The sequence below is a fragment of the Silurus meridionalis genome, chromosome 11, assembly GCF_014805685.1.
Source record: "Silurus meridionalis isolate SWU-2019-XX chromosome 11, ASM1480568v1, whole genome shotgun sequence".
Classification (NCBI taxonomy): Eukaryota; Metazoa; Chordata; class Actinopteri; order Siluriformes; family Siluridae; genus Silurus; species Silurus meridionalis.
This window is the reverse complement of record NC_060894.1, coordinates 1,237,737-1,253,733: the sequence shown is the minus strand read 5'-3', so window position 1 is coordinate 1,253,733 and position 15,997 is coordinate 1,237,737. Positions and strand designations below refer to the sequence as shown.

Here is a 15,997-nt window from a genome sequence, read left to right as displayed (position 1 = left end):
CAGGCCAATGTCCTTTAACCATCACTGGGTCTTCTTTATACTTCCCAAAGATTATTTGTTTAACCTTACATAAGCACTTTTTCATTCTGTCCCAAACCAATTACCAAACCTTGGCCAATTTCCCTGCTAAATTGGGGCCAATTCCTACTGCTACCAGGCAACCTCCCAGAGGACTGTAAAATTTAACTTTTAGGCCATGCAACAGACCACTAGTCTCCTTTAAAGAATCAAATGTTATGGGTTGATTAATGAAACAGGTTGGTCTGTGCACTGCATAATACTCAGATTTCCCTTTATAAACACACTAGTTCTTGCTAGTTCTTACTCATTTCTCCTGACTGACCCAAGTCGTCGAAATAAAACTCCAAGTCCCAAGACTCAGAGAACCTATTAAAGAGATGAAGCTGATTATGTGACTCCGTAAACACACTATTAGCACTAAGAGCAGCTCACAAAGCTCACACAGGGTACTAATGACCCATATTACCCCTGGGCTCTCAGCAGCTACTAAAGAGTCGCTCGAGCAGAACGTCCTGCACTCGCCACCCACGGAGGACCTCAAACCGCATATCTTGGAAATAAAAAAGAGCCACAAACCCACAAGGACAAACAACAGAAACACAAGAAGAACTGGTTTAGAAAATGGTACAATGCTGGTGTTTATTTGATGTTATCTGCAGGAGGTTTGGAGGATGGAGGCGGTCACCTCCTGACAAAACATTACTGTGCTAAAATTAAAAAAAAAAAAAAAAAAAAAAAGAAAGAAAATTTACAAAGTGTTTGGAAGAACAATTAATATATTTCATTTGATCACATATGCAAGGCTTGGACATCATCCTCATCAATATTGTGAAGTTGTAGCAGTAATGTCCTTTTAATTATTTATTTGCATATTTAGGTATTTTTTTATATTTAGAAAAATTATTAATTGAATATACTAGAACTAGCCAAGTTGAAATTTTTGTCCTTTTTTAATATTTTCATTCAAATAATTTTTAAATACATATCATTTCGTATTGTATATGTACAGAACATATATATGTATGTATATTTATTTGTTGCTGTGTTTTTGTTTTTTCCCCAGAACACGTGTTCCTGACATGGCTCATTTGCATGTAGTGACACCCACATAACTCCATACAAGGTAAAGTGCACAGACACTTTGAAGCATGAAGGGAACAATCAGGTTATCGGCTAAAAAATCAGGTCTGATTCACTTTTATTCTAATACAGATTTTTAAAAAGAAGATGAAAAAATAAGGTATGCCTCAACCATCTGTTTATACACCACTATTTCTTTTGTCCTAAGTGGTTGAAGATAATGATTAGTTTGTCTTTGGCTTTGTGTCAACTTGCATTCTTTATTTTTATAAAGATATTCCCTATTTTTTATTTAATAATACATTTTTTTTTAAAGCTTCTCGAATATAACTCCACAGAATATTTCAGATATAGAAGAGTGGTAATCTGAGCAGATTACATAATCTGAAGTCGAAGATGTTGGGGTTTAAAAATGATATCTTGGTCGTAAATATACACACTCTGGAGCATGAGTAGGATATGAAAGTTTTTTTCCCCCCAAAATTCACAGAAAAAAAAACCCGTAGATTTATTATGAAATTATTCCAAAGCATTGAGAAAGCATGATTCAGACAGTAAAATGTTGCAATGATCTTTCAGAGTGTAAAAAGCAGACTCTGGTTTACTTTGTTAATCTGAGCGAACTCATGATCACAAATGGCAGCAACGTCTGATTTTTTCGTATGTCGGCAATCAAATTTGGACAAGCTCGATACACTTTTAATTATTATAATTATCGACTTCTTATATTGTGTAGTGTTTGTCTGACCAGGTAAATTACAACGTCTGAGGTTACTATATTTATGGCATTTGGATGACCTTAACCAGAGCAGAAAACAATTACAAAGATGAAGAAAGGAGAAAAGAAAGATTTTTAAAAAAATTTACTTTAAATGAGTATTTATAAAAAAAAAAGAAAAAAAAAAGAAAAAAAAAAGAAAAGAAAAATAAAGGAGTTTGACAGTAGTATCCTTCACGCATCAACTGTTTCTTCCTGGAGCTAGCATTAACAGAAAGCAGGAAAAACATCATAGCTAACTTTTCAGTACTCGTAATCCAATCAGAAAGTTTAACGCTAAGTTTGAGTCATGATTCAGTAGAATAAAAGAAATTAGCATTAGTTGTTCTTGCCTACTTCCCCACATGCTAAAGTATGAAATCACTGTGACACCAATCATGTGACTAAAACAATGCACACTATAACAACAAAAAGTACTTAATATTCTAGCCATATGTGGTTCCTCCCCTAACTTGGAAGCACAGAATTGTACAGGGCGTCTTTTGATGTCTTAGCATGAAATTGTTCGTTAACTTGAGGTTGGAGACTCGAAACTGTGCACAACCCTGCACAAAGCCAGCTCCATGAAGATCTGCTTTACATGTTTTGGAGAGGAAGATCTATATAGATCCTATAGAGCTCTAACCTCAACCCTGTTGAACACCTTTGGGCTGAATGTCAACACTGACTGCACCCCAGGCCTCCTCACCTCACCTACATCAGTACCTGACTTTACTACAAATCTCCACAAGTGGAACATCTTCCCAGAAGAGTGGAGGTTATCATAGCGACTAAATGTAGAATAAGATGTTCAAAACGCATATACTTTTCTTAAGCTCAGGTATGAAACAAGGGTTTAAAAAAAAAATGCTATTTCTCTCTTCAGTGTGTTTTTCCTATCTGAGGGGAACATCTTCCCAGTAGAGTGGAGGTTATAATGGAGACTAAATGTGGAATGGGATGTTCACAAAGCACACGCTTATCTTATAGCCAGGTGTCCACAAACTTTTGTCAATAAAGTGTATTTCACTGATCGTCCAAATACAGTTTGCAGCACATTTAGCTAGTTAAAATAAACCGTAAATAAAGCAAGCTATAGCAACCATGCTAGCAGTCCATCACTATATATCATTAAACTGACATGGTCAGCAGTGTGAAGGAAACTTCAGAGAGTCTGAGAAAACATGTATGTGCCAACAATGCAGGGTGAGGTTTATAATCCATCTGAGAGGGAAGGAAGCTCATGCTGAGAACCCGCTGAACACCGCGGGACATTTTTTCCATCTACCTGTAATGCAGGCGAGCATCAGGACCACATCGATGGCTGAAAATATGTGGAAAATTCCAGAGAAAGCTGGTTAAGGAACTACACAGAAAAGATCATTAAGTTATAACATTCTTCCATGTTCAGCAGCAGATTATATGATGAAAGTGGTCGATCCAATGTTTTTTGAAAATATAGATTATATTAGCGTTTCATACAGAGACTGGCCGATAAAATCCACTAATAAGATGATGGCAGATTTACCAGACAACCGATGAAGAAAAAAAAAAAAAAAAAAAGAGACAACTCTTCTTAGGTTCACTTTGTTTTTGCAATCGCACAACTCTCTTTTTCCACACAAGTTGACTTCCCAAATATTTTGATTCATGGTGTGAACGGAGAGAAGTCGTTTCCTTTAATGTCAGGTCTATCCCAAGAGAATATTCACAATATAATCTAACAAGAACAACACACCACAATTCAGTATATAAAATATACAATATAATATACGATTCAGCAGCCCTGATCTGATTCAGTATATTTGATATATTTTCTCTAGAAACCAGTAAAAGAAGTGAAGGTGCGCTTGAACAGCGATTGAAATACGCCATGACACGACATCCTGTACAGTGATCATGACCCTAGTACAAGTCTGTATATAAAATTAAAGCTAAAAAATCCAAAGAAGCATTATTATTCTTTTCTGTAACAGAATGAGACCGCTCTAAAATACCAGAACTGTTATAATCACTAGGAGGCTGCACTGAAACATCAGAAACCTTTAACTTGTTTATTTTTTTAATAATAAGAGATAGCACAGAAACATATTTTTCTTGATATATTATGGTATTAGTGTTACGAACACAAAAGAGACACCTCTGAAACACAAGACACTTATGTTCTAAACAATATCGTATTGCTTAGCATTTTTTCCCCAAGAAATTTTATCATATTGTTGACCATCAGAACATCAAAATTCAACTAATACTTTTCCCCTTTATATATGTTTGCACTATTGTTGCCTTTTACAGTCAAAGTCAGCACTAAAAACCTATAAAGACACTAATAATCAACAAGATCACTTAAAAAAATAATAATAATAATACCTTTTTTTTCCACATAAGCATGTAATTAAATACCTGTCCTGGTTCTGTGGTGTTATATAGCACCTACTGCTCAGTTCTTTATTTAACATAAATAATAACATGAGATTTTCCACACATAATAATGCTGTATGTTATTATAACAACTTTCTTTTTCAACTAAAACCAATTTTTTTTTTTTTTTTTTTTTTAATCAACAAGGAAAGCCTTGATTTCAGATACATATTCTGCATCTGCAAGGAGGTTACGACTTCACCATGGGGAGACCCTGAAGCATTCACGCACTATGTACACAATTATATGTTTGTGACAAACATTTTGGACATTTCTGTCTTTCTTTTTTTCCTATTTAAAATATGAAATAACAATAGCAATTGTTTTTAATTTATGTTAAAATAACCACATAAATTATAAGTTCGGGGGTTTTTTTTTATCAGTTTGAAATAATTTCGTCTGGAATTTTACTGAAGTTTCGCTATTAATATTTTAAATATCTTAAAAATTATTTATACTAGTTACATTTTTTTTCTTTTTTCAATTAACTGAATATTAAATATATTTTTAGGACAACAATTTTCTATTACTTCCAGCTCAAGTTTACAAAATAGTTTGTCTGGACTTTACATTATAATAATATTTAGATTTATTTTTTTCAGGAAAAAATACCAAATAAATTTTTTTGGTTATTTTGTAAAATAATAATAATAATAATAATAATAATAATAATAATAATAAATCCGGATTTTTAAGATATGTATGAAAAAAGTCAGAGAAACGCTGAAATAAGTCAGATTTTTTAAATAAAGTATAACTAAAATATTTTACAATAAACCAAAATAAATACACATGTACTGTATTGATGGAGGTGGAGGTAATAATTGTGGTGTTATTGTCCATGTGAGGTAAAAGGACCGTTGGAGGGCGTCGAGCTAAAGCAGCTAGCTTCAAACCTACAATCTGAGGTAAAAAAAAAAAAAAAAAAAAGAAGAAGAAAGAATCGATAGAAAGAAAGAAAAAGAGTCGCTGTTTTCGTTTTGTTACTTTACCAGATAATCCATGTAACGCCTCGAAATCCTTCTGTCGTCCTCAGGAAAGTGAAATCCAAGCTGAAGAATCAAACTTCCAAAAGAATCCGTGAAAAGCGACGGCATCCATAAACTAATACAGTGTGTACATGTGTGTGTATACGTCAGTGTGTATTAGGTTCCCCGCCTCTCCTGCGATAGAGAAACATGAACGCTGGCTATCCCTACTTTTCGCTCTACATTCCAGATTTTAAGATATCTTTTACACATTTATCAACACTCTTTACTTTTATATCCATATAAAATACAAACTACAAAACTCCAGGCTGCCTGTGTGTGTGTGTATGTGTGTGTGCTCAGGTTTTGAAAACAGAGTACAAAAAATGAAGCCGCTAACGCGACCTCACGTCTGTACTCTCGCGAGACCTCACGCGAACATCAAATCGAACTTAATTTGGCGCAAAAATAAATCGTAAAACAAATTTTTAAAAGGAAATCTGAGGTAATATCATATCTGTTCTGCAAAACCGAACCACATTCCTGAGTCCAATCGGCTCCTAAATGTCTATATGGAGCCTGTTTGGGTTTTCGGAGTACTGGTCACGTGATCTGGGTCATTTCCGCGCCTGGTAGAACTAGGTCTCAGTGGCGTCCGCCATTTTGGATAGGTCCATACTGTAATACATGGATTGTGTGTGTCAACTTTTAAAAATAAAGAAATAGATATGCGTATGTGGTGTGGATTTATTTAAAAACACAATATAGAGTAACTGAGCCAAATTTCTGGAAAATGTTTTTGAAAAAAGGAAATATAGAAGCACTCTAATAGCTTTAAATGCCTACCATGATGAGAACGTGTCATTTTTTAGGGGCCTCCAAATTTGGTTCACATTATAGTCTGAATTTACATCAGAGTTTTTATAATTGATGTCCCATAACATAAATAATGGAATCACAAAAATTATGATGGTGTATAAATAGCTTTTTACTAACATGTTGATTTGTAATTAAATCAAGTTACAATGTTAGCAAAGCCAACATACATATTTTGTCCCGATAATTACATTACACACAGTAATTCAAGAACTTCACACATGTCAAATATAAAAAATAAGTGATGTGAAGTAAACAAAAGACATTATATACAAATACAATAAAAAACACATTTTGTGTCAGCTTGTATATATAAAAACGTGCCTTTTCTTCTTTTAATGTGAGATATTGGCGATTATTTTATCGAATCCCCCTATTTTATTGAGGACCTTACTTGATTCTGTATATTAAATTCATATATAAAGTAAAAGATTGCCCTTTCCAAGATGGCGGAACTGCTAGCCTGTATGGTAAGACTGTAAATTGAATAGTATTGCTGTGGCGCCATCTATCGGTCAGGTTAATTTAAACATTATTTGAAAATATAGTAAAGCAGCATAATTCAATATTTTTGTACTTTATTATAACATTATAGTCGCACTATATTTTGAAGACTATATTATCCCTGAATACGTGGCAGTTTGTATAAAAGCCCAATTCAAAGCAATAAAGGTGCAATAAAGCTGATTGCAATAAAGGAATGATATTGCGTAGATAAACTCATAATCAATATCTCAAAGATTGTTAATGCATCAGTATCAAGTTTGTCGTGTAATCATTACATGATGGAATTGCAGTATGGAGGAAGCACAGGCAGGATTTTTTGAATCCAAGTTTCATTGTACATGACATGGCACAACATTTAGACTATACCTATCATTTCAGTATTTTGTCATATTTATTAATAAAGTGTTTGGCCAAGTTTTGTGACCAGCTTGTTTTAATCATTGAATATAAAATTAAAAATAAAAAATCACCAGGGCGAATTTCCAAAATATACAATAAACTAATTATACTTTATATATAAATAATTGTTTGTACTATTTATACTATTAGCATCTGTTTTTACTATTTATTTATAACTAATAATAATTATTTATAAATATGTAGAATGTTTAATTTGTCTGCTGTATGTATCTTCTGTATATCCCTAAAAAATATATACAGTATATATTTTCATTTTTTCAGATTTTTATACCGATTCGATTCTTTTGAACAATTGATTTGATTGAATGAACCCGAGCTTTTTAGTTTTATTTTTAATCGTGCTGCAATTTATATAAAAATAAATAAATAAATCAAGTTTTGTAAATCTGTTCGGTTCCTATCGGGTTTTTCCACCCAAGATTAGCTCCAGCATTGTTTATAAGAAACCATTGTGACTCGTCTTACCGAATCGATTCTTTGGTACGCACTCGTTTCTGAGAATGAAATTTTATTTGTTAAATTGAATACGGAATAAAAATGTGTGTGTGTGTGTGTGTGTGTGTGTGTGTGTGTGTGTGTGTGTGTGTGCTTGTGTGCAACATTTTGTCCATTTAACAATCTAAAACCTGGCAACGATTTTTAATTCGTTTTAATTTCTAACGAAACAAATAAAATACACAAACTATACAGAATAATGCATTAAAATTATATATGAGAGTTAGTTTGTGTATATAAAAAAATTTAAATAAAAAAAATAATTAAAAAATTGACCTTTTTTTGGAAAATGTTCAAAAGAGTCGATTCATGAGTCACTTCTCCCTCGCTGGGGCTGGAGACCGGAGTCGGAGAAGGAGGAGGCGGCGGTGGCGGGGACACAACAGAACTCCGACTTTAATTCTGTCCAAAAAAACTAACGTTAGAATCTTTATGATGCTAAAATAATCCGCTCGCTACTATTGCGAGGAACTTTTGAGTTATTTCAGGAAGTTTTAGAAGAAGCCGAGTGAAGTTCAGGCGAGCAGAAACTCCTCCAAACCCTGCAGCAGCACCATGGCGCTCAGAGCAAGAGCTTTATACGACTTCGTGTCTGAGAATCCTGGAGAGATCTCAGTGGTGGAGAACGAGATGTTAACTTTATACAGCGAGGACGTAGTGGACGGATGGCTGGAAGGAACAAACAGCCGTGGTGAGTCGGGACTTTTCCCTGCTTCGTATGTGGAGATCCTAAGCAGTGAAGAAGGATTTTCATTACAAGGTAACGGGACTGCTGGAAACGTCTATAGCCCCAGGACCGGAAGTGATCATGTGTGCCAAGTGAGAGGGGACACGTCAAGCGAGTCCACCCCTCAGAGTCACGGTTATCCGACCAGCCAAGGCAGCGATGACGACTGGGACGACGACTGGGACGACAACCCGACAACGACTACAGCAACGACGAGTCACGACCCGAGAGTCCATCAGCACAAACACCAGCCCAGTCGTGCGAACTCGGTGTCTTCACGCGGCAGCGCCGGCCATCAGGCCCGAAGCTCGGCTACGGTCGGAAAAAACCTCAACAGGTTCTCCACCTTCGTGAAATCAGGTGGCGAGGCATTTGTTTTAGGTGAGGCATCCGGATTGGTCAGAGACTGCGATCAAATCTGCGTGGTCATGAGTCAATTCGGTCCAGAGTGGCAAGAGAACCCACATCCTTTCACGTGCACCATCGATGATCCGACCAAACAGACCAAGTTCAAGGGGATGAAGAGTTACATGTCGTACGGCCTCCTGCCCAGTCACACGCAAAACCCCGTCAACCGCCGCTATAAACATTTCGACTGGCTGTACGCTCGTCTTGTGGAGCGTTTTCCTGTCATCTCGGTTCCCCACCTTCCCGAGAAGCAGGCTACGGGTCGCTTCGAGGAGGACTTCATATGCAAGCGCAGGAAGGGTCTGATCTGGTGGATGAACCACATGACGAGCCACCCGGTGTTATCCAGGTGCGATGTCTTCCAGCACTTTCTGACCTGCAGCAGCAGCGACGAGAAAACCTGGAAGCAGGGAAAGCGCAAGGCCGAGAAAGATCACCTGGTGGGTGCCAACTTCTTCCTCACCATCGTCCCGCCGACTGCCCCGCTCGACCTCCAAGAGGTGGAGAGCAAAGTGGATGGCTTCAAAACGTTCACCAAAAAGATGGACGAGAACATCGTGCAAGTCAATGTGACCATCGGGGAGTTCTCAAGGAAGCAGATGACCGGATTTAAAAAGGAGTATCAGAAAGTCGGACAGGCCTTTCGCTTGCTCGGACAGGCCTTCGAATTGGACCAGCAGGCGTATTCGGTCGATCTGAACCAAGCAATGGCGTTCACCGGGGCCACCTACGAGACCATCGGGGACTACTTTGCTGAACAACCTCGGCAGGATCTGGAACCAGTGTCGGATCTTTTAGCGATTTACCAGGGACATCTAGCAAACTTCCCAGACATCATCCACGTTCAGAAAGGTTTGGTGAAATTTTTGGAAGTTGCATGGCTGTGTGCATGACAGATGTGTAGTCACAATGGATGCAAAACCAAGTCTGTTTTCATTAGATCTTTGGAAGTAGATATGGTGTTCCTGATGGTTCAAACTGCAAGAGAGGTGCAGATTTTGTAGGTCACACTGTATCTACAGAAAGACACTGTGGTTTCTGTTAAAAAATCTTTAGTTCACAATTACTATTTCCGATTTCTGTTCTAGTAACAAAACCTGTAACAAAAAATTGATAAAAAGTCAACAAATTAAATTCTCTTCATCATTTATAATCTGGAGGTTATTGATCCAGAAACAAAATCCAATGATGAGTCATTTAATATGGAAAAAACATCAACTCTTTTCTTTCATATGAAATCGACTCAAATCACACAAATCAATATCCTGACCACATGAAATTCTCCTCTCATGACGCATCCTTGACATAGCCATGTTTTTTCTTCCCCCGTTCACCTCAAAAGAAAAAAGAAATTCTCATCGAGTGTGTACAATCATTCAGGCGCCTCAGAGGCTGGAGTTCTCAGAGCATGTTAGCCTAAATTCCTGAGAATCCCATATGCCATAAATCCGAGATTCCGAGAGTTTCTTATCCTGTCCAGGTCCAGATTAAAGTGTGTTCTGAGTGGAATGGTGCAGTTCAGGTTTCTGTAGAATTCATCACAATGAAAATATCAGGTTTTAGAGTTGAGCGTGCTGGAAGAGGGTTTTCGTGTATAGTACACATTAAATGCACGTTTCAGATGAATGAAAAAAATCACGACTTACACGTGGAGTTTTTGTCTCTATTAAGGTATAGTAATTGCAGTAGAATATGAGTTTATTTCTCTACTTAATGCCTTCGAGTGACTTCACATTGTTTATTCTATTCATTCACAGTGAAGTTATTCAGAAGAGACACAAAGGAGGCGGAGTTTAGCTTCTCTTTATAAATCCAGCATATCTGATTGGTTCATATATCCGTAATATGTTATGCTGAGGTTATCTGGTTATCATGGGTTGGAGTGATTTTAAATTGCCTTCTCTAAAGATTTGACCTCAACCCTATTAGGATGATTGTGACTGCACCCCAGGTCTTCTCACTTCACCTACCAGATTTCACTAATGTCTTTGTGGCTGAATGAATCTCCACAAGCACACCTCAAAATCTAGTGGAACATCTTCCCAGAATAGTGGAGGATATTACAGCAAACGAGGACTAAATTTGGGATGAAGTGTTCAAAAAGCACATTGTATTCTTATTCTCAGGTGTCCACAAACTTTTGTCCATATATGTAATATTTAAATTTGACATTTGTTTCCTGCATTTATGTCGCATCATATAACATTGGACAGCAAAACAGAAAAAAAAATGCTACTTATGTTTTCAGTTGGTGTTACCTTTCATTTTTGTTGAATACGTAACCAATCAGCAATAAACACAGCTGTTAATCCCGCCCCTTCTAGTGCCTTTATATCCTGCCATTGCCTGTTTCGAGCAGGCCAAAAAAAACATCCAAGTGGAACCTTCGGTACTGGCCCAGTGGCAAACGGAAAACAAGCCCAGGTCCAGTTTTCTGTTGCCAGACATTCCAGCTCTTTGTGTCGTGAAAAAGACTGTTTTGTCTGAGAATTTTATTCACGTCTAGTTTGTGCACTTTGGGTTTCCTTTCAGTAGCCCACATTTAAATAACAATAAGTCCTTTTAAACCCAAAACGCAACTTCATCAGCTGTGTTTAAAACCCAGCGTCTCCTGCTGAGACTGAGAAATGCCCATCATTTATTGCACATGAAAGAACTGCATGTTAGACTACGTTTATTTACTCTGCATCTGTGGTCAGCTTTCGTATCCTGCATGGACGTTTCAGCTCCAGGTGTTTATTAGATAGAGCCAGATTGAATTTTCAACACATCAAATCTTTGACAATAGTTTTATTTATTTTAAAGGGTAAAATATAGTATATACACTACATTGATAAAGATTTGTAGACCCGGGACCATGTGTGTCCCAAACTACAGTGAGGTTACAAGTTGGAACTTCGCATTATATTACATGTAGGAAATACAGCAGGGAATTGAGGAAATGTCAGACCACAGGAATCCTAAGAATTTATTTAATTATGTGTTTAATTATATGCATATTACTGATGTAATCACTTAGTAATGCTTTATTAATTTTCCTTGAAAGTGGGAATTTAGATCTTGGAATTATGTTGTATAAAAGCAGTGAGCTGTGTGGATTTATCCAATGAATGCGTTTGTATGTTGATTGAGCTGAATCTAATACGTGTGTTTGTACTTCCCTGTTGACTTGATGTCGCTTGTTAAACGAGTTTCCAACTAGGAATTTCGGAAATTCCTGTAAGTGGTAGGAAATCTTTATGAGTTATGAGTTTTGCGCTTACATTCATGACCAAGTGGGAATTGGGAAGTTTGAAAATTCCTGGGAGGAAAGATTATTTTGAATGGTCATCCAACAAGTAATGCCCAATGGAAAAGTTGGCATTTTTTCTTTTGAGTTTCTGTTTGGTGTTAAAAAAAACACACAAATATTTCAACATATTTTAAAACAAACCCAACCCTAGAATGAAACTGCTCTTTTATGTCATTTTCGGGGGTTTTTAGTGATATTTTCGTAATATTTAATATTTATTACCAAACAACTCAAGCAAACAAGCTTTCAATTATACAACAACATTCTGATGATGATTCTGAAGATGGAATTTTTTTACTTCCAGCACAATTGGTCAAATCGGTGTAAAACTGATTTCCCATCATCACGTCTGACCTCTGACCCATTGTTTATGCCCTTCCCCCTCCTTTAGGAGCTCTAACCAAAGCGAAGGAAAGCCAGAAGGACAAAGACATGCAGGCGACACACGACATCCACGAGCGCTGCAACATCATTTCCTGTGCCACGCTGGCCGAGATCCAGCACTTCCACCGCACTCGAGTACGCGACTTCAAGGCCCAGATGCAGCATTACCTCCTGCAGCAGATCTCCTTCTTCCAGAGGATCACAGCCAAGCTGGAGGAAGCGCTGCACATGTACGACCAGGCGTAAACCAGAAACGCAGACAGGAACGCTTCGTCTGAGCAACCCTGAAAAAATATGCACAATCAGGACATTTACACGTTCGCACGCTGTAGACGTTCTCATCACGTCTCTTAAACAGACAAGATCAGGAACGCGTGTGCAGGACATAATATTTACACACACATCAAAACAGAGGCCCAGAAATATGCAAAATGTCTCGCTCTCATTTTTCTCTTTATAGCAAAAACAATTAAGATGAGAAAACCTAATCTTTTTTTAAAACTGGAAATTAATTCAAAATTATGAACAATATCATACTTGTGAATTTCCTGAATATCCACTATATAAAACTTATAAAAATATCTTTGTTGGTAAATTTTAATTAACCATCATTCCTGAAGTTATAGGGCAATAAAAACAATTATATTAAATAATATTAATCAATTAATAAATAATATTAATAACAAAAATAATACTAATTTTTTTAATGATATGGGGGATAACAAATGTATTTATTTAGTGTTTAAGAAATCTAAATTTAGAATTTAGATCAAAATATCACAAAAATCGATAAATGTTAATGATGAATACTTTTTATAATTAGTAATCTTTACTTTTTGCTGTAGTTTTTAGGTGCTTATAATTTTTTTATTTTTATAATTAATTTTTGTTTAAAAATTGCTAAATAAAAAAAGACTTGTTTTTAGAGTTTGTAATTATAAATAATACCTTTAGTTTTTTCTTTATTTGAAATGAAATGAAATTGGTTACTTTTCAGGATTTAAAGTTACCTACAGAAGTATTTATTTAGTGGATATTCAGTGATTTGTTTTATACATGTGCACATTTGTACAGTCTTTAAAGCCTTTTTTTAATCCAGTAACATTTATGATCTAACCATGTTTGGTTTCCATTCAACGTTTCTCATTTGATATATGAAACCATTTTTTTTTACGCAGTCAGAGAAACGCATGACTCGTCAGCATGAACCCCGTAACCCATTTCCTGTATCTCTTTCTTCCCAGCACCACGTCCCCTCACCCCGCTTTCAGCTTTTGGACCATAACGGTGGTTTTGTTTTTAACAGCTGGAATTTGTGCCTTAGTTCAATGAAGTTTTATTTCTTGAGTCATTTTTAAATACAGATCTGTATTTATGAATCTCAGATGTGTTGCAGAGTTTCTCCTTTTTTTCATACTCTGTTCTAATGCAGTGTGAATACCCTGTGTCTGGTTTAGATTAAGAGCCGAGAGAGAGGGCGAGAGAGAGAGAGAGAGGGAGGAGTAACTCGAGAAAAGTGTGACCTAGAAAAAAAACCTTGTGGACCTAAATTGTGTTATCTGGAGGACATTCCAGGCGAGGCAGGGAGGTTCGGGTTGTGGCTCGAGCTCGGTTTACTGCAGCGTTTATTATTTATAAGATTAATATCCGAGGATGAGATTTTTTTTTCACTGTGCTCGTGCCAGAACTCTTTTTGCTTCAGATTGTGATGCTGGAAAATGGACATTCCCTGAATTATTGCTGAAAAAGAGAAAAATCTGGTTTTGCTGTGGCCTTTTGTTTCTTTGGACTTTAAGTCAGGTTCCTAAAAGATTAAAGATGGCTAGAGGAGACTGTCTCACTGATTAAACCTCTAGGATGCAAACGGATATCGGCAAGATCAATGAGTGCCGTCTTACCTTTAGTAACCTGTTCAGTCTGAACTTCTTCTCATTATAAAAATAAACATCAAAATAGCTCAGCCTCACCTAATTTCACAAGAAGTGACAGTTTCTCTAATGGTATATGATTTTTAGCTAGCAAAATAGCTAAATGATTACCTCTTGTGATTTTTACCAGGAATCACAACCATCAGGATGGTTAACATATCAGTCACATGTTTGGAACCTGTAAGTGTGAGTTTCTTGAAAAAATATTTTTTAAAGGCCCCTTTAAGATAGTTCTAGAACAACTGGACAACTTTGTAGAAACACAGGACGAAATTCTAGCGCAATACAACATTCAAGAATTTTACATCACCATCAACAACATGACGTTCTAGATCTATTTTAAAACTTTCTGGATTAACTGACAACATTTTAGAACAACAAAGCAAAAGCTAGATCCATTTAAAATGCTATACAAAATTCTAGAACTAAATTCAAAAACTACTCAAAGCAACATTCTAGAGCAACTCAACATTCTGGAACTATTCTGCAACTTCCTAGAAAGAACTTTAAGTTGATATTAAAACTACTGAACACAATGTAGAGAAATCCAACAACAATCTCAAATGATAGGAAATACTATAACTACAGAACAACATTCAAGAACTAAACAGCATTTTAGAGCAACTTAGAATTCTGGAACTATTCAACAACTTTCTAGAAGAACTTGACAATAACCACTGATCGTGAAATATACAAGAACTATCTAACAACATTTTAGAGAAAATTCTGTAACTACTGTACAACGTTCTAGAACGACCCAACAGCATTTTAGAATGACCTGAATGCATTCTAGGTGCACTCAAGCACAGTTTAGAACAATGTGACACACACAACTTTTCAAGACCATTCTAGAACTGCTTGAAAACTTTCTAAAACTGCATGACACCATTTAGACACTATGCTACAGCATTCTAGAACAATTCAAGAACATGTTATACCTATGCAACAACACTGTAGAACCACATGCCAGAACAAACACACAATTCTCAAGAGACTCGTGCAGTAACTCTGAGTGAGAGAAGACACGTCAGGCTGTTCTCTGTTACCATGCCGACTGCTGAGAGAGCCACTGAGCTCCTCCACACACACACACACACACACACACACACACAGCAGCTGAATAATTTATCAGAGCTAATGTTTCTTTCAGCACTGATACGCACGAGCAGACTAGCACCCACGCACTCAAGAACCCAGCTCCACCCCTCTGAGCTTCTGAGTAAAAACAGCAAATTGGGCATGAAATTATTCAGAGGAACATGATTTAATTTAGTTTAAAACAGGTTCAGGTAGGTGAGGGAGAAAAGAGCTAGAAAAAGATCTAGACAGCACTTTCAGCTTCAACGAGAAATCTACAAAATAAAAATATGAATTGGATTGTTGCCCTTTTTCCAAGTACACCACTGTTGCATGGTCTGCATTTGCATACTGAAATATGATTGGCTGTTATGAATTATGATGCAATATCTGCTCATACGTTCTTAAAGCATTTTTACACTAATCAGAAAATACATTATATGGCCAAAAGTTTGTGTACACCTTGAACATCCCGTTCCACATTTGATCCCCATTCGCTGTTAGAATAAGCTCGGCTCTCCTGGAAAGATGTTCTACTAGATTTTGTGAAGATTTGTGGCGATTCATTCATTCACATGCTTGTTAGTAAAGTTAGTTCCTTATGAAGGTGAGGTGGGGAAACCTGGGGTGCAGTCA

The 15,997-nt window shown here is 36.5% G+C and overlaps 2 protein-coding genes across 2 annotated transcripts in view; one reads left to right on the top strand and one right to left on the bottom strand.

Moving 5' to 3' along the window:
* The window catches only part of arl15b (ADP-ribosylation factor-like 15b), a 47,739-nt gene extending 41,927 nt beyond the window's left edge, over positions 1–5,812 (bottom strand). Inside the window, 1 exon segment of the mRNA XM_046860877.1 lies at positions 5,272–5,812. Within this exon segment, the coding sequence (XP_046716833.1) occupies positions 5,272–5,376 (105 nt within the window). The 5' untranslated portion in view covers positions 5,377–5,812.
* Positions 5,813–7,879: 2,067 nt separating this feature from the next.
* snx18b (sorting nexin 18b) lies at positions 7,880–13,740 on the top strand. Its single transcript, XM_046860876.1, has 2 exons — positions 7,880–9,532; positions 12,364–13,740. Exons 1-2 carry the CDS (start codon positions 8,101–8,103, stop codon positions 12,600–12,602), a joined length of 1,671 nt encoding a protein of 556 aa, XP_046716832.1. The 5' UTR covers positions 7,880–8,100; the 3' UTR covers positions 12,603–13,740.
* The last annotated feature ends 2,257 nt before the right edge of the window (positions 13,741–15,997 follow it).